Below are 25,081 nucleotides of genomic sequence, written 5' to 3'. Positions count from 1 at the left end.
GTAATGCAAATTGTGATGTATACAGATGTTACCCTTTTTTTCTTCAGAATTTACAAGTTTCTTGATTTGTTTGCACCAGTGCTTTCATCAACCAAATGTATTATTTTGTCAAAGAATGAAGTCAGGTTTGTTTCTCACAACTTTCTTTTTTTAATACTAAATTATGAAAATTATTTTAATTGTTGGAGCATCTGTTAGCTAACTTGCAGTAACTGCACACTCTTTTACCTATGATTATTACTACAGAACCATTTAACAGTCAGGTGTCATCTCACTTTCTGTCTCTGGACACTGGCACATGTTTTTCCAAGACCTTGGGATTTATCTAGTACACCAGGATTTTTAAATACCAAACTCCATTGGGCCAGGTGCCTCCTCAGTCAAATTTTTCTATAATTCTGAGATGCAAATTTGCTTGGCTACTGATCTGAAAATACTTATGTTTAATAGATGCTGTTAAAACTTTCCTTAGTTTGCAGAAAGATGAAGATGTTTTTCACTATCCTCTTGTAGCATGAATACACAAATCTGTTTCTTTTTGTATGCAAACGACTAACTTTTCTGTATCAAGAAACCTCCATCAAAAGTCATCACTATCAACAGTTTTACCTATATCCACCCAGTAAGAGCCTAGGCTCTCACTGCTATTCCTTAGTTTTCAATGTATTTTGAAAAAAACTGCTTCCAAGTGCCGTTAGCACTTGCAGCAATCCAGTTTTTCCAGATTATTTTGAACACTCCTTATCACCTTGTATGCTTCATAAATTCTCACTTTTATTGTGTGCCATATACCTCCTTTCCATACCCCTTCCTTCTGCCTTTTCCCCCCCGCCATTGCTTTTATACAAGATTTCTAAGCTTTAACCTTCACATTCCCTGCTAGGCCAGAAAACAGCTGAATTGTGTCTGTCTTTTTTTTCACAACTACAGAGTCACAGATCTTCTTCATCTTGTAAACTCCCAACAGTGAAATGTTGATTAATAAAAATTTTATTGCAGCTTTCTCCTGAGGAGTCCTATTTTTCTGATTGCTTGATTTACCATCAGTTTAACCCATAACTTCCCCTGCTTGAGGATTTACCATTTTGAAATACCAATTTTTGCCTACATATATGCTCATCTTCACGCATAAAATGCATAAATACATAAAGATCTTGGTTAATGCCTTGTAAGCATTGACCAAGTGTACTTCTATACATCTACAGGTACACATCTACATACATGTTGTATATCTACTTACAACATGTACACATACATGCATGTACCTGCATTTCCACATCATACATGCAGGCATACAAACACACCTATATGCAGTGTATTTTTCTCTGGAAGCAGAGAAGAGGCATTTCTAAAAGTGTGTGCCTGTTGCCTGTAGCACAGCCATGCAGCACGGAGCTGAGGCTGTCCAGGCTGCCCTTCCTGGATGAAGATGTGTTTTTCTGTGAGTCCATCCCTGAATGGTCACTCAGCTCCTCCACCAAGGGCAACCCTCCCCCTCCCAGACCAACCAAGCACTCTGTTAATATTTGGACAGGGCTGGCTTTTCTGAGCAGGATGTGTCAAGAGACAGGAGGCAAAGGACTGCAGGTGAGTGGCACAAAGGTGTCCTCTATTCTGAAGCCCTTCCATGTTGCTGAAGCTTTGGTTTATCTGAAAAGGAGAGAGAAACAATAAAAGAAGTAAAATGCAGTAAGACTAAAGCAGTGCAAAACATCACCCTGTGCTGCCTTTTGCCAGAAACGAGTCTCCAGCTCATCCACTCCCCACCTCTCCCTGCAGGATCCTGGGATATCCTGACCTCCATCTCTCTTAAGCAGCAGTGCAGGGGAGAGGCAGATGCTCTTCTGTGCATCTCGACCATGAGGGAAGAGGCTCAGCATTTTCAACTCCCACCTGTTCTTCTCCTGAGCACAGTGAACAGGTCAGTGATGAAGATGACAGCAGCAATAACATCCCCCACCTGTCCTTGGGATGTCCCTTGCTCTGCAGAGGAAGAGAAGGCTCAGTGATGTTGTGTTACCTGGAGCAGCAGAGTAGCTGGCGAGTTGTCACAGCTGAACAACCATATTCCCCAGCAGCTGGCCGTGTGCGTGCTCTTGTCACACATGTGACAGGAAGCAAGTGAGCCAAAGCCACACAGACCCAGAACCTGGTGTACTGGCTGCACTGATGTGTCATGACTCGTTAAACTACGAGTATGGCTTGCTGTTCCCTGCTGGGTCAGAAAGAGACACAGGAGCAATCTGACATCAGCAAGGAGAGTGTGAACCCCAACAGCTCCAACAGGGGGAAGCATTTTTTGCTATAGCTCTCTAGTAGCTTCAGCCTCCAGCTGAACATGGGGTCCAGCTGTATGCCCAACTCCTTGGGGCATGGCTGCTTTCTTGTGCCTGCCCACTGAGGTCCAGCCCACTTGCTACAGACTTGTTCTGTTGCTTCACCTTCAGTCATAAAATCTCTTTTCCCCTGAAGGGAATGAGATGTTTGCTCCCTCAGAACCTCAGGGAGTCAAATAAAAGCTGAAGAAGTGAAAGGGTGGAGAAGGACAGAGAGAATGGGTATGAAAGGACACCAGAAAGAAAGCATGGGGAACCAGGAAGATGTGGAATAACTCAGAGGTTTTGATCCCCATGGTGGGTAGATGGGGTGTGAGGAGGTCTGGGCAGGATGAAGAACTTGTCCCTCTCCTCCTGACACCTACCTGGTGCCTTGAGATGGGCACTCACAGAGATGGGCTCTGCCAGGGCAGCTCTGGGTGGCTGGTGCCTGCATTGGGACTGAGCTGATGCTGAGGCAGGAGGTCATGCTGGAGGGGCCATCTCAGCTTTGCCAGTGCCTGGAGAAATGTGTGTTTGGGAAAGGCATTTCTGTGTTGTGGCAGGTCAGACTAGTCTTCACATCTCTCTCAAAGATGCCACTGCTGGAATGACATGAACTCTTGGAAGTTCTGGAGGAGGTAAACAGGGAATTGATTTATTGGTAGCACAGTACAAAAGTCTGTCCCCAAGGGAAAGAAGTTGAGCAGCCTGTGACAATGGGTGTTGGGAGCGGTGGTAGGAGGGTGCAGGGCAGTTTCAGTGCCTAAGGACAGGGGACTCTTGTTGCCCCCAGGTACTTCCCTTCCTCACTGGCCAAATGCAGCTAGGTGATTGTTGGACCTGGTGCTGTGGGGTGGACAAACAAACAAATGCTACATCTCTTGTCTCCCAGGCTCAGTCCTTGCAGCCAAGGGATGGGTCCCCACTTCCTAGCAGCTTTGATACAGCCACATGGACTTTTGGCCACCTGGTCACCTGTAGTCAGCATTGTTCCCTCCTTGGCTGCTGCAGTAGGTTTTTCTGAGCAGCAGGGCAATGATGACCCTGCTGGAGAGCCACAGAGTGACCATGAGCCAGGACGTAAGGCAGGGCCCTCACCAGGCCACTGAAAGCTGTGTGTGAAGATCTCAGGGTCCACCTCCTCCCCATCCTAGACCATACACAGCAGGGATTCTGCATGGGGGATGGATACTGACTGTCAGTGGATCCCTCTCACCCTGTACCATTTTCCTCTCTGGAAAAGCATTCACCTTTAGGAGGACTCTGTTTTCACTGGGTGACCTTCACTACAGGAGTGAGTGTGCAGGAGAAGCCCCACACTGGCTACCAGAGCTGCTTCACTTTCACTCTGACAAAGCTACAGAGAAAAAAACCCTTACATTCAAACCTATTAACTCTTCCTGCACCAAGCTTGGGAGCCTGGAGGCAGCAGGGAAATGAGGCACAACTGCTGGGGTCAAGGAGCCCTTCCCAACCCGCAGTGTTTGAAAGCAGTCACCTCTCTGGATATTTGCTTTTTATGCTACTTTATTTTTGTGAAAGACTTGGAGGCTGAAGAGGCTTTTTTCTTTTTCTTTTTCTTTTTCTTTTTCTTTTTCTTTTTCTTTTTCTTTTTCTTTTTCTTTTTCTTTTTCTTTTTCTTTTTCTTTTTCTTTTTCTTTTCTTCTTTTTCTTTTTTCCCCCCTGCAAAACCTTCTTCAGCTGGAAAGAAGATGGTTGCTCTGCAGTGCATGATCCAGCTCCAGCTCCCCTTTAGCCCAGTGGGCGTGTAGTGCCACCACAGCTGTGAATTCAGCCCTGGTTTTGCAGGAAGAAACGTCACTGGGGATAAAACAAGCTGCGAGAAAGGAAATGGATGAGCTCTGATGGTGTTTAACTGCTGCCTTTTCTCTGTCTTTCAAACACATGGGGAGAAGTTGGCTTCTGCTGGTCTGTTTCCTCTCCTCACAGTAACAGAACTCACCCTTGCTGTGGCCAGCTAAAATCATGGATACACACCTGCAGGAAACCATGATAACTACCAGACACAGCTCGGGGGTCTGGATACAGACTCTGCATCCCAGTCCCATCCTCACTCACCAGTTCAGTCCTGCTTGGAAAAGCCTCACAAGGAATATTAACTCTTCCTGCAGAAGCTATGCTTAGGAGCCATGAGCTGTCAGATGTGGCCAGCTGCTCCGCCTGGTGCTCCCGCTGCCTCTCCAGGGTAAGATCACACACGCCTACCAGCACACCCTGTGAGACCCTGCCAGTCTGAGACGCACTCACCTGTGCTCCCCTGGCCCTGCAGGGGCCAGCATTGTTGTCCAGCATTATCTGTGCTCTCAGAGGGCACCCACATATTCCAACAAAGCACAGCTTTGCCATGAAGGCACTGAGTTCCAGAGAGCCATTCGGTGGTGCTACAGCTGCTGGGAGAGAGCTGTGTATCTGTTTTCCTACTCAGGGAGATGAAAACCTGTTAAATCACTATGTGATGACAGATAAGAGGTATCAATGAGCAGAGGCCTAGACATCAAGGGGAAAGAATACATTCATTGTGATGAGAGGAGCAGCAGCAGACAAAAGCAGTAGCCAAAGGACCATCTAATTCAGCTAAGGGAAGCAGGTGAGGCCAGAGTGGCAGATGCTGGTGCACTGAGGGAATCTCAAGTGATGCTGTGGAATCAGAGAAGTGATGCGGGGAGGAGACCTCCAGAGGTCTCTGGTACAACCTCTGACTCAGTCAGGTCGCCATAACTTTGTCCAACCAAATCTGGAAACCCTCCAAGAGTGGAGATACTGTCACCCATCTGGGGACCTCTTCCAATGATGCTTTTTTGCCCTTCTGGTAAAAAAGTCATTCCTGAAGTTCAGCCTGAACCTACCAAGATTCAGTTTGTTGTCACTGTCCCTTGATACATCACCTGAGAAGACCTTGGCTCCATTATCTTTGTAACCACCTTCTAGATTTTGGTAGGAAAAAATATAGGATGTAAATTAGATACCAGGCAAGTACCAGGAACATGGTAGCTTAACAGTCATCCCTGGTGTTAAAAATTCTGCTGTTCAGGGCTGGTAGAAAGGAAAATAAAGCCAGTTCATTAATATCACATGTATGATGTTACAGGTTGTTTAGATGGAACTCAGAAAGCTAAAAGAGGCTTTTCTCTGGTGCAGCTCAGTGTCAGCCATGAACTGTATGAGTTCATACCTGGATATGTAGGGAGAGAGCAAATATTAAAAGAGATAAACCCCAGTAAGATCTCTGCTGATATGGGGAAAATAACTTGACATGGGAAAATAACAGAGTTATGGACCAGTGAATCATCTCTCATCATCATAATGGGCCTCAGGCCTATGATTCTCAGCCTGACATGACAAATTCCTTCACCAAACCATCACTGAACCTACAAAAGATTTGTTAGCTGTAAATAGCAATTAAGTCATAGAGCAGGTGGCCATCAAAAATAAATTTGGAGCATGCGATCATAATTTCCTTACATATAAATTCAGTGGGAAGAGAAATAAGAATAAGGCTGCACTGCATATGCATGTTTTGTTTCAAAAGAAATTAAACTCCAGGGAATTTGAGACTCTTTAGTGTGGAATGCAGTGGTAAGGAAACTGTATGTGAAAGATGCTCAGAATTTCTGACAGAGATGTGCAGTGTCTCTGGAACATGCAAAGCAAAGAAACAAAAGCCCCTGGATGAACAGCCACAAATTGAAGGGTAAGGAGAAAACTTTCCTTCATATGTTTGTAGATATAATGTAGCATCAATCTGGGAAATGGATTTTTAAGAGATAATTTTTCATTTAAGTAAATACCTGAACCAGAAAGGAGAAAGTGGCTGTGCAAAGAAGATGAGGTCAAACCTAAAAATATTTGTTAAAATTACATAAATATAAAACATATATAAATAAAAGTCTTCAACCAGGAAAATTATAGTGAAGAGCAAAGCAGAGGACAGGAGCATAATGAATATGAGAGTACAGGAATTGCCACCCCTGATTTGAAGGCAAAACATACATTAATGTGATGAAGTCAAGAAAACAAGCTAAGACCTGAATTTGAATGGATTTTTTTATACCATAATATTTTTTATTCCTAAGAACACAACAAGGAGTTACAGAGTTTCACAAAATAACAGGCACTGTTCAGATAAACTTCACCTTATCTGTGCTCTCTGTTTTGGGAATTGGAGGTCCATCAAAAAATTCCTTCCTTCAACCCAGACTTAGGATACATGTCAGTAGGTCACTTGCCCTTTCACCCCTTAAAAATTATCATCTGCCCCATGTTACTGTATAGCACCAATTGGGAATTTCCAGAGTATTTGTAAAGGAAATGCTTTTATCCAGAAAACCTCTGGTTTTGGCAGCACATCCCAACTCCTTTCATTCCTGTGCCCTTTCACCTGTCTCCTCTTGCCTCTCCTCACACCACCTACAAAGAGGCAGGTCTCTATCCAATCCCATTACCTTTTCTGTTTCTTGTCTTCTCTTGTCATGAGATTTTTTTGCCCTGCTCTGACCTTTCTGATTTCCTTTCTGATTCCTTCATTTCACTTCCATTTTTCCAGTGAGAGGAAACACTGCAAGACACATCAGCCTGGAGTGTGTGGAGTATTGCTCTTGCACTTCACAGGATTTGTGGACAGCACGAACAAGATCAAAGTCATGAAGCTCCAGAGTGTGGGGGCTGGACTGAGAGCAACCTCAATGCTCTGCTGGAATTGGATCCCCTTTTCCAGTTCAGACCCTGCCAAAACAATAGACTATTTTGAAAAACACCACATGCTCAATGTCTTCTAATGAAATTACTCAAGCTGAGATTTAACCAAAGTTTTCTTGGCCAAATTACAAACTCAAACCAGGAGCTAAGAACTTGCTGAACCCAAACCGAAGCCTCTTACCTTTTAAATACGCCAGCATTGTGCTCACCAAGACACATAGTGCAGGAAAATTCAGCTCCTTCCAGCTCCTAAATCTTCTGGTGACTCTGCTAATGGCAGGACCATCAACAATTGGCTAGCTTGGCATGACCCTTGGATTAATAAAACTGCATCTGACACCAGCCCACAGCACTCCACCTTTGGTAAGGCTGGGATGAAGCGAGAAGCAGCTCCCTGCTGACATTGGCCAGGTGGGTATGCAGAAATGCAAGGGTGATCTCCCCTTCCCTGTACAGCTTTGCCTCTCCCAGATCAGGTTGACTAGACTAATCTGAAGATTTTGGCTGTGGATTTTTAGCTTTCACTGGATGTGCTGAAGGTTACTTAATCCAATTTACAGTTTTTCAGAAAGACACCTAAATATTCACAGGAGCAAATACGTCTCTCTATGAATGAGCACTCTGTGTCTCTCCAGCCCTGTAGGAATACCAGAAGGGAAATGACCCAGTCTCCTGGATGTTCTATGCACACCCTGGCTGATCCCATGAAGTAGAAGTTGCAATATTCCTAACTCTGACCTGCACCATCAACCATCACATTTCCAAAGGTTGCATCCCCCTGAAGTCTGACTCAGGCACCCTTTGTGGAGGGAAGAAGCAGGATCCATTTTAATAAGGCTGGAACTGAAGTCATGCTGTCTCCAGGAGCAGGGAGTGACAAGAACAAAATCCTCTGGAACTGACAGAAGGCAGCCAGGAGCAGAATAGCAGCGGTGCTGGTGACACTGGCACTAAAGGTAAAATGAGCCAAATTCACACCTAACATAGGCCAAAATTTCAGGGCAGCCACAGCACTTTACAGCACCTAAAGTGGCTGATCATATGAGAGATGGTTCACAGGCTGAAATTTTTCATGGTATCTTGCCAGCCTTGAACACTGACTTACTCTGAGACCCTATTATTTAAGCAACTTTTTTTTTTTCTACCCTCCCCACATTATCCATAAGAGTAAGTGGCTCCATTTTCAAGCACCCAGCATAAATTCTGGCACCCAATTTTTGGACATACATTTGCAGATACTGCGGTCTGTAGCTACAGTTGGGTGCTCAGCATATCTCAAAATCAGAGACATGATAAGTGAAGAATGAGGCCCTGATGTAGAGACCTAGGAATCTAGGTATCTTAGGAATTCCTAGAGACCTAGGAAGTCTAGGAATTCTGGCTGTATGTTTTCACATCTGTCAGCTTTGCTGGGTAAACCAAGGAGATAATATTCCATGTTACACGGAATGTTTTGAGGATAGGTGAGTTTTTGTAAGCAGCTTTAAAGAATAGACAGTTTCTTTTTGTGCAGTGGCCTTAAGCCTCAGGATGAAGGATCAGAGTGTCTGGTTCTAACTGCTCCTGGCCCAGCTTAGGTTCCCTGTGTTCATTTCCTTCTGTTTCCTCTTCATAAACCTGGGATGCTACTTGTGTTTTCTGCAAGATACCTGTGCAGAGAAGTTTATTTTCATGTCTAAAGCACTATGAGACTTCCTAAGGATCTCTAGGGACAGAAAGAAAAAGAAAAAGAAAAAGAAAAAAGAAAAAGAAAAAGAAAAAGAAAAAGAAAAAAAGAAAAAGAAAAAGAAAAAGAAAAAGAAAAAGAAAAAGAAAAAGTGCTGCTTTTCCTGTTCCTGGGACCATTCCACTGTCCTCACAGCTCAGACTGTATGCTCCTGAGTGTGCGTGTCTGGAGACAAAAAACATCCTCATAGGGTTAAAAATCTCACAGGGACCACTTAAGCTGCAAGTGTAGACAAGGCTGAGCTGCACTCAGGGTGGTTTGGGTCACCACACAATTCATGCCTTTAACTGCCAAGCACTCAGCTCAGGTTCATCAGCAACCTCTCTGGGTAAGAGAGGGCTCCTTTTTGCATGGCCACTTCATCCCAGATCTGCACCGAGGTCGAGGATGGCAAGTGTAGCACATATCCCTCTGCCCAAGCCAGTTTGCACCTGGCCAGCCCAGGTGAGAAGAGCAGTGGTCCAGGCCAGCAAACATCCCAGCTCCCAGCAAGGTTCTCCTGCCTGAGACAGAGAGATGAAAGCCAGACCCCAGTCCTGAGCTCACACTTCTGGCTCTGAGCTTAAAAAAGAAAGGGGGTGAGTCAGCACCCTATGGCTGTGCAGTGGCTGGAAACTGTCCTAAGCTGACAAATAAATTTATGGCTGTTTCAGAGGAATCTCACCCACCACCACATCCATGGCATTTCTGACTAGCACCGCTGAAATGGTTTCAAGTAGTGTAATGAGACAGACACTGCTGGTAATATGCCTGTTTTCTCTCATCTTTTGCCTCAGCAAGCCCATTCTGGTATAAGTTAGTGTATCTATTAAAAGATAAGCCAAATTCTAATCACTTTTCTGCTCTGTAAAAAAGAGTCTATGCTCCAGACCATTCAACTGAAGAAAACATTATCCATACTGTTAACCATACTGAACGGGTTACTGAATTACTTTCTTTATGGAAAAGAATATTATTTCCTTGACATCCTGTTTTCAGTTGCTTACAATTAGAATTTGCAATTTACAACTGCAAAACTGTGTTGGTAAGGCATTCTAAAAATGACTTTTAATATTCTTTAATTGCTTTAATGAATTTTCAGATAAAACACAGAAAATTGTTGCCTTAAAATATAAAAAGTCTATTGAGTCTCTAAAATTGTTAGCTACTTGATTACTTCTAACAAAGAGCAAGTTTGCTTGCTTTGGTTTAGTTTGAATGCTCCCATGAACTCAGCTTTAGGCTTGCACTCAACTAGGTGTGCTTGCCTTAGTCAGGGTTCTAAATGATGGTCTGTGGCTGCGCAGTGAATTCCCACGTTCTCACTGGAGTTCTAATTAATTCATGTAATTTTGGGGTGTCCTTTTCTTTTGCCCACATCTCAGAGCAGGTTAGCAGTCCCTAGGTCTGCCAGGCAGGATGGCATCTACTTGTGCTCCAAGAATTTGGCTTTCCAGACAAAATGAAGGTGTTTCAGATCTATTTGAGCTAAGTACATTAACTGCTCTTGCTTCTCTCAGGCACATGGTACAGGAGCAGCAGCCTACCTTCAAGGATGTAAAAATGCTGTTTTCAAATAAGATCCTCATTGCTTTCTTCAGGATGCTGTATTAAACCAGGAACAGAAAACAGAAAGCACGTGATGTTAGTAAGCAGTGGTTGAAGCTTTAACAATTTAACGCGGGGTAAAAAAATGCAGAGGTTTCAAACGCAGTTGCGGAGAAGCCAATTTTGTACGTCCAAAGGAGAGTTGGAAGCAACAATCTTTACACCTGAATCCCCAAATCTTCATCTCAGAGCCCTGAAGGGAGGCATGTCAGAGGGGAAGCAAGTTGTTCACACTCTGTGCTTGAAAGTAGAGACCAAAGTCTTTCGAGTCTGCTCCCGAGATTCGCTCATGCCCGTCAGCAGCACGGGGTCTGTCCTGTGCTCCGCCTGGTAGAAGGGACAATTCCTCAGGTGCTCCGACATGCTCGGGACGTCGCTGTGCTGCCAGTTGTGAACTCTGGAGAACAGGCTGCTGAACTGCCAGATCTAATGCAAGAGAGGGGACAGGAATCGGGGAGAGGAAGTTAGGATTTTAAATAGCTCTCTATGCTTACAATGGGTGTACATTACTCACTCTGGACACTGCAATGAATGTCTGATGGTGCAGGGCTGGCATAGCAAGTGAAAGTGGGGTCTGTATTGTTATGTACCTTGTACTTGCTGGTTTTGCTGCTTTACTTATCACCTGCTGTTTTGAATGGGGATGGTAATACTTAAATATCAGGAATTCTTAGTTCTCAGTGCCTAGAAATGGTGCACATGCAAATGGGTTACCCAAGATGAGCTTGGGTGGGGACTTTCAGAAAATGTCTAGTTACACCTTCATCCTTTTGTTAGACGTATTGCACTCTACAGCCCTGGTCCCTGACAAAAAAACCTTGTGCAAATTCACAACCTCATGAACCTTCCCCACATCTGCATGCTTATATGCAGCTTTCCTTGTCATTCCCATGTTTTATCTGAAGAGAACACATGACTCTTTTTCCCAGTGTCATAGTCACTTGCCTTTTTACGAGCTCTCCAAGAAGTACCACCATGGGAATATCTTTTTTTCTCCCAGACCAGCAGGACCATTCCCCTCTCTTGAAGAAGAGTGGCACAGATGTCCCTCATGAGCACTGACACTTGTGATAGCTGAGATAAACTGAAGCTGTCCAGGAATCCTGCAATGTACTTGAGCACTTCCACTGGGAGGCTGCTCAGCAAGTCCTTGTTTCTCCCTCTACTATCCACGATGAAATTGCACTTGCCCGGTTCAGCAAGAAGGGTGTCCACCTCTGGCTTAATAGCAAATGTCTTGAGAGGCTTGCTGTAAATAACCTTGGCCTTAAGTCCCTCGGGGCGGAAGTGATTTTGGACAAAAGGACATCCCAAGTAGGCCAGTGGGCAGCGATGCTGGAACCATCTGTCCAGGCATGACTGGATATCAGCGTGCACGTTTTTGAAGTGGAATGGGAACTCATCCCTCCTAAAGAAATGACTGCAAGTGAATGTGAAAGCCGAACTGCTTTTATTGTGTCTTCTGGTTACACATTCAGTGTAGAGCTCCATGTGCAGTTCTGGTGGGCTGTTTTCATCCAGAATATCTGCTAGAACTGCGCTGGAGGAGAAGGGCTCCAAAGGAAAGCTGTATGTCTGTGTTGCAAAATCCACAAAGAGTCCATCGATACCTCTTGCTTCAGAGATCTCATGGCCTTTCAGCTCTTTTTCCAGAGCACACAGCAGTGTGGCTTCAACTATATTTGTCTTAGGTAGTTCTTCTATGTTTATTCCCAATTCTGAGGTATCCACTGACTTGTCTGAAGTTGGCATCTTGTGGCCCAGTGCATCTCCTAGTCGCGCTCTTTTGCCACAGTAACTAACTGGCACTTTGAAGGTGTAGACAGTCTTCACCTCCTGGGCTTCCAAGTTCCCATAGACAAAGTCCTTTTCTCTGGGAGTGCAAGCAGCCATCTGGCCAAAGCGGATGAGCATTCCCCCGTGATGTACCAGATACATGTTGTAATCCGCTACACCGACTTCCTTCTTCAGCCTCTCCAGGACCCCTTCTTGCCAGGGAGCCAGTCCATTCAGTTCTCTACTCGGTGTTACTTGTTCAGACTTTTGGCCCTTTCCCTCTTCTGCACCATCAGGTCCTTCCTTTGCCTTCTCTGTGGAGCTGGCAGCACGAGAGGCTGATGCTGTTTTCTTGGAAGCCTCCTCTGTCTTTTGTCCTGTGCTGGTTGCTGAGCCTGTTACCTGGCAAGCCAGAAGCTCTTTGCTGAAAATGTTCTCCCATGTTTTGTAACTCCCCAGATCCATTCCCTCTTTGTCCTTTGCCAAATCTTCCCGCTCACGTTGGCTGAGCTCAGACTGGTCATTGCCCTCTTGGGAACCACAGGCAGCTCCTCCTACAGCACCTGCTTCCCCACCCATGGCTTGATCCATTAGTTCTTCCAGTTCATCCTTTTTCCTCCACTCTGGAAATAATTCAGCTATTTTCAAAGCCCTGAAAAGTATCTTCTGGTCTCTGAGTGCCAAAGCTGTGTCCAGACATTCTTCATTCAAGGTCTCTTTCATAATATTCTTGTGCAGCGTTGTGTCTGAATCCACGTTTGGCCAGCGGTTCCACTCCATGGAGCAGCAGACAACACTGGCTGGACAGACCTGGAGGTGCTTCCCCAGCTTAAAGCGGGCCATGGAGAAAGGGCAGCCATAGGCTGAGTTGAGGCAGGACACCTGCTCCAAGGGGCAGAGCAATTTGTGCTCCTCCTCCTTGCACATGTGGAAGGTGGCCCCGCAGTGGAGGTGGCAGCTGATCACCATGCAGGACACGGAGATCTCAATGGGTGCGCGGCAGTGCCGGCTGAAACATCGCTCACAGTGCCTGTGTTGCCCAGGGGGAGCTTTCTGGGCCCGGTGCTGTGTGTGGCAAAGACAAGAAGACAAGAGTTATTGTCCGAAGGAACGAGGATGGCCACAGACCCTCCGCGCCCATAGCTGGTTTCCACACATGAGGTGTTAACATGCTCTTCTGGTGGGAATGAGGCTGTGAGAAAGTGACTGCCAGCTCCATAGAGTCACATATCATCTCTGATCCCCACGGTACAGCGTGGCCTGGTACCAGCACAGATACAGACAAGGTCTTTACTCCTTAGCTCAGGCAGCCAGGGTATGAGCTGTTTTCTGTCCCAATATTTCACCAGGCTGCTGAAATCAAGACTGCTAGGGGCACAGTGAAGGAGCATCCCACTTCCTCAACAATGAGTAGGAAAAACGACATTCCTTTTTCCTCTCTAGATTTGGCCTAGGCCTCTTCTCATCTCCCTACAAAGACATAAATGTTGCACAATGAACCTCCCTTTGCTCTACCCCACCAAGGTCAAGAGTGAGGATTATTTTCAGGATGATTCCAGTGTGGAAAACAGCCTGGGTAAGAGCTAGTTTCCTTGGCCTTCTTTACTCTGCTTTCCTAATTTACCCTTACACTCCAATTGTTGGCTTACAGAACTAGAGGCTGCTCAGTCATGACTTGGAGCTACTTCCCTGGATACCTTCAACTGGTATCAGTGACTTGGCCCATAGAAGACCTGCTGCAAGTAGAAACCTCCCAGCTTTTGACTTCTTGCTCCTTACTATAGGAGCTGCATTCCATTCTGGTTCTGGAATCGCTGTCAATCTTTGTCGAAAGAAAAAAGCTAATGAAAAGGAGGAATTCGAGTTCTGTTTTCAAATAGGACCCAGGTTGCTTTTCTTTTTTTATGTGAAAATAGGAAAAAAAATTTGACTAATCTTCCCCCCTCCATATTTCATGCAGTAAGAACTACCATAGGCCCAACAGACTCTCACTTGGCCCTGAGAAAAGACAGGCATTGGTAGCAAAATAATTTAGACTTTGTATTATTTTTCCTAGGGTTAAAGAAAACAAGTTAAAGAAAAGTACTGTTTACCAGATGTACTTTCTTTTGCAAAGCCAGGGTTAAGTGACCTAGCCCTGGGGAGAGGTGTGCTGCAGAGGAAGTGGGCTCAGGCTCTATGTAAAGAACTTCCTCTCTCTTTCTTGAAGGTGTTCTCTTGACTTTGTGTCTTTCACACTTTTACACCCTGGCAGTGGAAGTCATGAACAACACCGGAGAAGGAAAAATGTCTGGGAAAGGCAATGCTTGTGTGTCTCTGCACAAAATACCAACACTGATATTTGAAAATTTGATGTGCGTTAATTGCTCAACACAACTTTGTTCCATCTTTTGCAATTTCCAGTGCTGATCAATACCTGCTTACCCTCCTAATGAATCAACCCCATTCCCTCTTGGCCCTGCAGAGTAAAGGAACACACACCTTTTGTGGTCCCTTTACTCAGAGACAAACTTGCACTCTCAAGTATAAGGTACCATCACCTTTGCAGGGAAGGAGCTCAAGACAGCAATGCAGAAAGTAAAACGTTGTGACTTCCCGTTAAAACATCCCTTCCTTGTCTTAGGAAACACTGGCTTCTGCACAGAGGTGACACCAGGGTGCTGGCCAGGGTGGCCTCAGCCACACCAAGCCCTTAAATACATGTGGTTTGCGGTGGCACCTGTCCTGCTTTAGGCTGTTTAGTTACATCTACTTTTATGCAGCTCAGAGAAGCAGGAGATACAGATGGATTTATTTCACACTGGCAGCATCCTTGCTGCTCTCATTCTTGTAGCATTTTGCTGCAAATATAATCTCTAAAAATAGTCCCAGCCATGACTTGCATAAGGTCAGAGGAAGGCTGGGTACATTACACTGCAATAAAAACATGACTGTGTGAACAATACTTTCCACTGCAAAAGTAACAACTGGGGAGAAATAGTTGATAAAAACACCCCTACATTAGAGGCATAGGCCTTATTGTTCTCCAAAACACAGAAAGGACTGATGGCAAAGTTTCTGGAGAGAAGCCTGCTTTCACATTGTTGTATGCTGAAATAAACCCTGTCCAAATCATGTGTAGAGAAAGAAAATACATGCTTTGTTTATGAAAAGTGACCATATCACAGCATTCAGATGCAGAATCAGTCTTCCTTGTTATTCAGGCATTTTTTAGTTTAGTTTATCTCATCTCTAACTTGTATATGCTGTTCTTTTTAGACAAAAGATATCTATTCCTCTCTTCTCATTGTCAAATCTGTGAACATAGAGGACAGGAAGAAGGGACAGAGATTTTCTTTCTGATATTTATCAGGGTTTGAATGCTTCTTCTATTCTGACATGCCAGTAATCAGGAGCTCTGTATTTTAATTGATAATTTAGTTGGCTGTAGATAAGTTGATGGTATTATTGCAAGTACACAAACTGTAAACTCAAAAGGCTCAGCAGGAAGTTTACAAATTTTGCCTCAGTATGTCTGATACATAACATCCAGAGGTAGGTGACACACAGATAAATCAGGTGACAAAACATTTCTCTAAACTTGTACACTTCTTGATTCCATGCAACTTGCAAAATTTCTCAAAGTCTGGGTTAGAAAGAAAAAAACCAAACAAACCAGAAAATTATTACTTCAATCATGTTCAAACTACTGTGTAAGGAAAGAATGCACATTACAGTCCATAGTCTGTCCACTTTGGTAAATATTTTTAGACCATCATGACAGCAAATCAAGTAAGGTTTAAAAATATACAGCTGCTATTTTAACTGCAGTTATGTCTCTGTCTGGAGTGGGCTTGTTCAGTGATAATAAGTTACAGTTTGTAAACGAATTAAAATTTTTTTTCAGGAGACATATATTTAATTAATTTGCAGTAAATGAGCCAAAATAATACAAGTATTTTCTCATTTGGCATGTGACTGACCATTTGACATACTAAGGTCATACATAGTACCTGAGTTCTTTGCACAGAATCAAGGGATACCTCCCAGTTTGAAGAAACGTCAAAAAGGGCCACCAGAAACCCAGATAATGACCCTAAAGAGTGCCTCTGAGATGAAATTGCAAATGAACATAAAACAATCTTTCTAAATTTTACAACATGATAACAAGCTCCTAAAAAAATCTCATGAAAGTTCACATCCAAATGCTGGAGCCAAGAATGCTGAAGTTATATATAAAGTTACAACAGAAGGAATGTGAATACTTTTGGTGAAGTGTATAGGGCAGATAGGCAGTGTTCTCTATTTCTTTTAAACCTTGTTACCTAGTATATAGTGTTTATCTCATCTTTATCATACTGAAATCTTGAGGGGAATAGTTATTAATTTTCTTACAATAAAAATTTTCATGTCAGTATATTTACTATCTTAGATCTGATCGTGTTCACAATAATTAATTTATCTTTGCAATACTAGAGGAGCACTTGAGGTTGAAAAATACTATTGCTTCTATTTGGCGGATGTAAAATTTAAGTTTAGAAAGATGAAAATACATAGAATTAAATATAGTATTTTATATAAATATGTAAATGCCAAGCAAAAATGCCAAGCATAGAGATGCTCAGGTTTATGTTTCACTTGCAGTTGCATGCCTCTTGCACAAAAACTTTGGCAGAGCCAGCTGTAGAATCACATTATCTAGGACACCAAGTAAGTCTTCTTTAACTAGTTATTTTCTTTTCCCTTCATGCACTGCTCTTCCTCAATCACTACTTGCTTAAGAACCTTGTCAAGAAATCAAGCTTGGGTCTCCTTTTGCTAAATAGATATTTTTATTTCTTAGAGGTGAGGACAAAATCACTATGCCATAGGAAACCATACTGTACTGCATTTGTACATGAATCCCAGGAGCCCAAGTTTTCTTAAGCCCTCTCCTTAGACACAAAATAAAAAGCAAATCCAAAAATGCCACCACCTGGAATTGTGGGGACCTCTAAATAAGTCAAACTTCACACCTCAACACCCACAACAGGGTCACCTACAGCTTGAGTGACCCCCTTGGCACTCACCACAGTGGGTCACTGTCCTTCATGGCATTCCTGCTCTGCAGTTGCCAGTCAGACTGACCTTGTACATACAAGTTCCCAGCCAAGCTTTAGATGAGGCAGGCAGTGAGTATGGTATGGCTCAGAGCAGGTGGAAAGGGAGAATTAAAGGTGTAGATGAAATCTTCCTCAATAATACTCATAGTGAGCATAAACAAGACCTACTTTTGAAGTGACCTTGAACAAGTTCACATGGATTTTACAGGGGCCCTTTGATTCCAGGGCAATCCTAGTGAACTTCAAATCCTTAGCATAAGACATGAGGAGGAATAAGATTTTCTGTGAAACAACTGACTTGCTGGATAAGCCCAACAATGGAAGGATGAAGCTGTGACAATTAGGGAGCTACTGCCTGTATTTCCTACCTGGAGATCATCTGGATGAGGCTGTGGTGTTTCATGGCAATAACCACTATTTCAGAGTTACTGAACAGGTTGGAATTGCTTTATACTGAAAAAATAAATCCATTGTATAGTTCATCAGTTGGGCAAGGACTTCAATCCATGCTCCTTGCCTTTCTTCCAGAGCATGCCTGTTGCTCAGGTTCTCAGAACAGCACATCAGCTCCCTACACCTGACATGCAGGACCATGGAGATCAAGAGAAGCTGTTGCACCATCAGGCCTCCCCCTTGCCTGGAAAATCTGTTCTGCACACAGGCACCAAAATTTGCCTGTGCAATTTCTATCTGATGAAATGCACTAAAGCTGTTACAGGAGGAGCAGGGAGATTCCAGAGCAGTTAGGCACAGGTAACACAGGACACTGCTGGTGGGAACCTTGTACTGCACTCCCCACTAAAAGACTCCCCACTAAAAGGATCAGCAATGTTTCTTGCTCCTCCCTACCTGGTGCAATGTAGCCATAGCTCATCTGAGAGAAACCCACCCAAAAATTCCAGGTGCTGAAATGGTCCCCTGGGCTGGTGGCATAGTGCAAGATAGCTCAGCATCAGCATCATGTGCTGGGCATGTTGGGGAGTCCCGTGAGAGACAGGCAGATCAGCAGGCTGTTTCATGGAGCTGCTCTGCTGCTCCTCAGACATGTCAGGGGTCCCTGTGCTGTCCTTGGTAGACACAGTCAAGCAAACTTTCACTTTGCATTGGTAGCTAGGAAATGGGTTTGGTGTTGGTTTGAGTTCAACAAGTGCTTTAAAAGGATGGGTCCAGTTTCACTGCAGTTTGAGGGAAAAAAAAGGGAGGGTAATGGTCCAAACCATGTTCTTTTTCTCTCTGGGCTCAGGTTCTATTTTATGCTCCAGTAACAGTCTCATTAACATACTTTTCTGAAAGGTGCCCAGTGTAAAGAATCTCAGAGCTATTGGTTAAGATCTAAGTCATAAAATAAAAATAAAAGAGATTAATGAATAAAAATTGCTAAGCAGTCACAAGACTAAATGGTACTATAGTACCATTAACTCTTGTAATTCGTACTTCATCATTCATTCAGTCTAGATTGCAAACATAAAGTTTGCATTCTCAATCTACAAAACTAATTTTAAGTATAAGCACTTTTGTCATGAGATTGCTCTTGCCTTTCCTCTGACCCTTACTGTATCTCCTTGTCTTCTCTGAGTTTCCCTAAAATAACAGAAATTGAATTTTTGATTTATCATCTGATCTGCTGATGAAGCTCCCATCTTACAATCAGCATCTTAGTTTTTCTTAAATCCTGCAAACAGTGCTGCAAACTACAGCTAATTCACTGAATATATTATGGAGGGTTTTTTTTAGAGTAGTATGTCACAGAAGTGCTCACAGTTACCAGCTGCCTCTGTTTTAGAGTGTCATTTAAGACATCTCATGATTATTCTATTTCATCTTAATTACTAAGGCTGTTTTGAAGATGTCTTGATTTTCATAGCTTGCTACAGTAACCATTACATTGCATCAAGATTTGTCCAATAAAACCTCCAACTCTATTTACAAAGCCTTACCTTGATCATAGAGTCCCTGTGCACGTACCAAACACTTCTCTCCTGGTTGTGCTCAGCTGGGCTGAAGTGAGGTGGGTGGGGGAGAACTGCACGCAAAGAAAGAAGAGAATAGAAGGACACGGAGCAAGCCCAGGCAGAAACATCAAGTAGTTTTGGGATGTTAAAAATAAAACCTGTGCATGTGACCATGTAGCTCAGCTTACAGAGCTGTCTCTTCCACTGTATTTGTTAACTCTGTCACTCCTGGAGTGATACTTCACAGACAAGTAGAGAGGCAGAACCGATAGTACTCCGTGCCCCCTGCATAAGAGGAAAAGATCGAACCCCTTCCCCAGGCCTGTATCAGCTCCCTGCTGCTCTCTGATGGAGGTTTGCCCTTTACAGCTTAACTCCCCTTGGTGCCCACACCAGTTTGTGGCTTCTGCAGTTGGAATTGTCACCCAGTTCCCATTGTCACTGGACACAGCAGCTGGCACAGACAGCAATGGTGGTTTTCTGATCTGTCCAGGCAGGGTGGACATAAGGAGAGGAGAGTGGGAATGGCCCAGACTTGAGCAGCTGGGCAAAGGTGCCTGCCCTCCTCCTGGGGACCCCCAGGAGACTCCCAAGCTTCAATCCCTCCACTGCACAGTGAAAAGGTCCCACCAGCCACCAAGAGTAAGCCTGAGGGTACAGCTCCCAGCACCACCCTTCCTCAGCCAAACCTGGGGAAGCAAAGGAGAGCAGTCATGTTTTACTGCAGGCACCGACCCATTACAGCATTTCACGGTGACTTCCATGGTGAGCACTTCATACTGATGGTATGTGTGGACAGGTCGTCCATGCCAGTGAGGTTCAGGGGTTCAGGTGGGGCAGGACCTGCTTCTCCCTGGTGGGTGCTCACTCCATCTGGCTTGTGAGCCTGCTGCTGTTTGCTGCCACCTCTCACCGCCTCAGAAACACAGAACAACCCTTTTGGCTGTGGTGGCCTTGAGATCCTAAATCATGATGAACTTGATACTTTGCCTTATCTTTCTCTTTCCCTATCTGTGAGTCCCCAGTCACTCTCATGGCTTGAAACATTGCAGGCAACTGTTTTCATTTTTAGGGCTGAACAAAATGTCAGTGGGTGACAACCAAGCTTGCTGGTGCCAATTGCAACTTAGTAGAGCTAAATATGGTCAGCAGTCTGGCTCCGTGGCCTTTTTTAGAAAGGGCTGTATTATCGTGATACCATTTTCTGGCATCCCATTGCACTGGGGAAAACAAGAGCCAGGGGTATTTTGCCTAAACTCGAATTTAACCCAATCACAGCGTGATCTGTTTACTCTGTCCACTTCCACTCTTCCTCTCCCAGCTCAGGGTCATTTGTTAGCCTTCAATGTTGTTGTCATCTTTTCAGGCTGTGCCTTGCCTTTCTTTTTGCATGAAGAAAAATTCTGCTCAAAATTGTGTATTGGTTTAAGAGAAAATTCCCTCCAGCTGAATTAACTCAGATTACAAAAACACTCAAGGCTTCAGAAATTGTCATTAATGAAGCTACCTTCTGTCTTAATTTTACCAGCACCTGATATCAGCCTGATCTCAGATATCTCTGCTTTCAGACAGCTGGAACTCTGGTGGTGCTTTTTGCTGTTTCCATGCCTTACACTGTGATCACACAGACCCAGACAGCCTGGACCTGCCTCCCTCTCTCTCTCTCTCTCTCTCTGGTAGGCTGCCTCACAGCCTCACCCCACACAAGGCCCCAAGTTTTGCAAATCCTTGCCTGCAGGTGATAGCTGTGATCCAAAAAGGTGTCATCTGTGGTGGCTGTTAAGGCAGGTTATCACAAGACATGCTGAATGAACATAGTTCACCATGCCTGAAAATACGTACTTGGTGGGGAGAAGGGAGCAGAATAGCAGAGACACAGGAAACAAGAATTCATCCTTGTACCTGCATTGTGTTAGCTCAGTTGCACCTGAAACCAGACTTTCATCAAAACCAGGAGAACCTGAAGGTCTCTGCTGCCACCCATAATTGTGCTAATTTGATTCAAGGTATATCAGGAATGCCAACCAATACCGTAACCGGACCTCCTGCTGCATTACAGACGTGCTTAGGTAGGGTGCAAGAAATGTGAAATCCCTGAAAGAAAAATGGAACGGTTTTGTGGTGTGTTTTTTTTTTTTTTTTTTTTTTTTTTTTTTTTTTTTTTTTTGTGCAAATGATTTGGGAGAAAGCTGTTGCCTGTCTGCTTTAATCTATCTTATTCAATAGGCAGAAATGCTGTTCTTCTATATGAAGCCCTGTGAAATATACCAATGTGTGTATGTACACAAATATATGTATCTATTGATGTGGCAAAATTGTCTGAGATCTGGTAGCCTGAGAGAGGTGAGGCTGCTGCAGCCCCATGCCCATGTCCAAGCAATAGCCAGACAGAGTTTGTATCCCCAATAGGCACACACACAAATTCTCATATGCACCAATTGAGAAAATTCACATGGACACAGATTTACACATCCATCCACACAGAGCACTCCCACACAGCACTGGCAGCCTCATCCCACACTCTGCTCCAGCTGAGCAGGACAAAGGTGGACTAGTGAGCTTCTGTGTCCATCTGTGTATTTACAGAAGTATTTACACATGTGTACAGTGTGTCTCCTTCCAGCAGCTGGCCTCAGGCAGTGCCCAGGAGCTGCCCCTCAATCCCAACCTCTCCAGCCCCCAGCAGCCAGCTCCCCGTGGTGCTCTGACCATGAGTTCCTCACGCAGGGCAAAGTGCAAAAGGAGTTTAATGAGAAGGCCTGACAGGCTGTGCTGATCAGGTGCAGGACACGGACAAATCATCACAAACCATTTACACAGGACTGGCCCTTTTTATTCCTGTGTGCTATATTTGTTTCTCTGTGTGACCTAGGTCACCCCTGGCTCCTGCCCTAACCACTCCCTAATGAGTCCCGTGCAATCCCCAAATGCTCTTCCCCTGCATCTCATCCTGTGTCCCACACCCCTGAAGACAGCTACACCCCCAATCCTAAAGGTGCTCTGGGGCTGAGGCTCCCCTGGGGCGGCACTGGACAGGGTGTTCCTTTCTCTGAGTCCTTAATTTGGGTTCCCACCTGCCCCTGTGCCCCTGGAAATGTGCCTTTATTGGGCTGATGGCTCCTGGGACGGGCCTGGAAGCAGCCTGGCGGGTGCTGCTTGGGCTCCCCTCCTGCCATCGTCACCCTGTGCTCCTCTGTGGGTGTGCAGGCCCGCTTGTGCCACACAATCTAATGTACGTGTCTGTCGCATCATACACCGTGGCTGACCAGCAGCCTCTCCGGCCCGCGGCCGCCGCGGCATTGCCCGTGGCACAGCGAAATGGCTCCGCTGCTTGCCGCACCCGCAGTGACGCGGTCTGCGGTGACACCGAGGCCACCGCTAGGGGACCTGCATTAATTAAAGTGGAAACATTAGCCCGCTGCGTTATCCTGGGCCGTAACAGCCCCGGGAGCATCCCTGCCCCTTTCAGCACTTCCCGGCACGGAGCTCCCTGGCGGCGGCGCTGGCGGGCGGCGCGTTGGGGCCTAACACCGCCGTGACACGGGCAGCTGCTGCGCCATCGCCACCACCGCCTCGGTGTCCCGGCACGCGACCCCACCAGCCGGCCGCCGCCGCCCCTCAGGCGGGAAAGGGACGCGGCACCTTCTCCCCGCGCCCCAAACCCTCCCAGGCGCGGCGCCGCCGCCCGTCGCACTACAACTCCCGGCGTGCCCCGTGCGGGAGAGGCGCGCCCGCGCGGGAGCGCGCGCTGCTTGCCGGGAGCCGTAGTCTTTCCTTCGGGGCCGCGCCGTCCTGAGGAGGGCGCCGCCGCCGCCGGCCGGTCTCGCCGGAAGGGCTCTCCCTCCCAGAGGGCGCCGCGGCGCGCCGCGCGCGTGCGCAGTGCCGCCGCCAGCCAGCGCCGGGCAGGCAGGGAGGGAAGGAGGGAGACAGGGAGGGAGCGGCGCTCGCGCGCCTCGGGCCCGAGAGGAGACAGCGCGGTGCCGCGCCGGGCCGGCAGCAGGTACGGGGGCGGGGGGGAGCCCCGCTACCTCGGCCCCGGCGGAGCGAACGTGACGGCAGCCGGGCGGTGCGCGGGGCCGCGTCCCCGCGGGAGGAGGGACCGGGCGGGGATCGGCTGCCGGCGGCTCGGGTTGGTGGGGGGGGAGGGGAGGCCCGGGCCGGGGTTCCGCGCGCGGCGGGAGCCCTCTCGCGAACCCCCGGCCCGTGCGCGCGCGCGCGCAACAGGCGCACGGGGGCCACGCGCGGGGCGGGGCCGGGGCCGGCGCGGCGGGAGCGGCGCGCGCGTGGGCCGGGATCGGGACCGGGACCGGGACTGGGACCCGCACCTCGCGAGGGAGCTGGGAAGAGACAGGCCGGTACTGCTCTGCCCAGGGAGAGGCTCCTCGCGGCTGGAGGGACTCTCTTGGCTTGTGCCGATGGCGGGGCCGCGCGCCGGCTTTGGAAATCACAGTGGTTGGCTGCGCGGAGTCGGACAACTCCGTGCCGCGGGGCATGGCCCGGTGCTGCTGCTCCCACGGCGGGACGGGGTGCGAGCAGAGGCAGGGCGTCAGCTGGACGAGAGGACATCGTCTTAAGCTGAGCCAGGAGAGGTTTAGGTTGGACATCAGGAGGAATTTCTTCACGAGAAGCGTGGTTAAGCATTGGAATGGGCTGCCCAAGGAGATGGTGGAGTCACCGTCCCTGGAGGTGCTTGAGGAAAGACTGGACGTGGCACTTGGTGCCATGGTCTGTTTGACATGGTGATGTTGGGTCACAGTTGGACTCGGTGATCTGAGAGGTCTTTTCCAACCTGAATGATTCCTTGGGGGAGAAGGGAAACTTTCTCCTGGATCTTCCAAACTTTTTTTTTTTTTTTTTCCCCCTTGCAGTGTTAGTTGATTTAAAAAAAGCTTTGCCATCTCCCTGCAAATATCACCCCATAGCCTCGCATTATCTCACTTACAATATTGTGTTTTTGACTGCCTGTATACGATGCCAGGTTAGCGCTGGGTGGCCGTTTCCAGCTGTCCTGTTGCAGAGACTTTATATGCACCAGGAACCCGTCCCATTCTTAGCCTCTAAATCTTGTTGCCCGTAGCGCGGTCCATGTAACAATGATTTTAAGCTTTGCCTCTTGAGGGCGTTTCACGAAAATGAAACTCCGGGCTGAAAAGATACGTCATGAGCTGTGAAAATACCGGGCTGCTGTTTCTGCAGAATTCCCAAATGGTGCTGAATGGTGGTGTTTAATGGTCCCTTTATCCAAGCTGCTGTTCCTCTGGTTTTTTTTTGTTTGCTGGCGTATTTTCTGCTCTGACTGCTTGATGTTAATGAAAGACTTCGCAAAGTTGGGATATGTCAATGAGCTCTCAAGAAATGGGATTGCAACTTTATCCTCAGAAGCTCTTTATTTTAAAGCTATTTTGTATATACCTCTGGCAGTTAGTAGTTAGAGTAGAATAGTTAATGAAGCACTGTGTAAATTAATAAGCTCATCTTTTGTGTATTTGGCCTTGTTTTTATTGTAACTTCATCGTGTTCTCCTTTCAGTGTTACCACCTGCATTGACATATGAACTAACTCATTCAAAACAAGTTTTGAAGTTTCTACTTGAACTGTGGTTGCACCTTTTAATTACCCTTTGACATACCCATAGGCACGGGGGAAATGAATCGTAGCTTGAGGCATGGTAACTCAAGGTGACACATGAGGCAGAGGTTTTTCTCAGCGTGGATTTTCTTGTCACAGTCTTTTAAACAGATTCAGTGATGCTTCACTTCTGAGAGATATGACTGTTTTGGGGGGCTTAGCATTCCCCCACTGAGCCCCCAACTTCAAAGCAGAGTCTTTGTTACATCCGGTCTCTTGCTCTGACACTGTACCAGGGTGTTCACCTCTTGCTGTCAGTGTGCCATGTGCTGATTTTTTCCAGTGTTGTGTTCTCTG

At 46.2% G+C, this 25,081-nt stretch overlaps 2 protein-coding genes across 3 annotated transcripts in view; one reads left to right on the top strand and one right to left on the bottom strand.

Annotated features, from left to right (window-relative positions):
• Nucleotides 1-10,006: 10,006 nt before the first annotated feature.
• FBXO40 (F-box protein 40) lies at nt 10,007-23,649 on the bottom strand. Its single transcript, XM_053934755.1, has 6 exons — nt 23,482-23,649; nt 22,799-23,180; nt 22,393-22,543; nt 19,142-19,202; nt 11,293-13,188; nt 10,007-10,773 (listed from the first exon to the last, which is right to left on the bottom strand). The coding sequence occupies exons 1-6, from the start codon at nt 23,647-23,649 to the stop codon at nt 10,576-10,578; spliced, it is 2,856 nt and encodes a 951-aa protein (XP_053790730.1). The 3' UTR covers nt 10,007-10,575.
• The window catches only part of KPNA1 (karyopherin subunit alpha 1), a 58,539-nt gene continuing 56,520 nt past the window's right edge, over nt 23,063-25,081 (top strand). The window contains exon 1 of one of the 2 annotated variants that reach the window (XM_053936607.1): nt 23,063-23,156. The gene's annotated coding sequence lies outside the window, so the exon portion shown is untranslated. Of the gene's footprint in view, nt 23,157-23,454; nt 23,512-25,081 lie in introns of those variants that run through there. The other variant, XM_053936608.1, reaches the window with a different exon arrangement.

Source organism: Vidua chalybeata, chromosome 2, assembly GCF_026979565.1.
Source record: "Vidua chalybeata isolate OUT-0048 chromosome 2, bVidCha1 merged haplotype, whole genome shotgun sequence".
Classification (NCBI taxonomy): Eukaryota; Metazoa; Chordata; class Aves; order Passeriformes; family Viduidae; genus Vidua; species Vidua chalybeata.
Note: the sequence above shows the minus strand (reverse complement) of the source record. Positions and strands in the feature narration are given on the sequence as shown.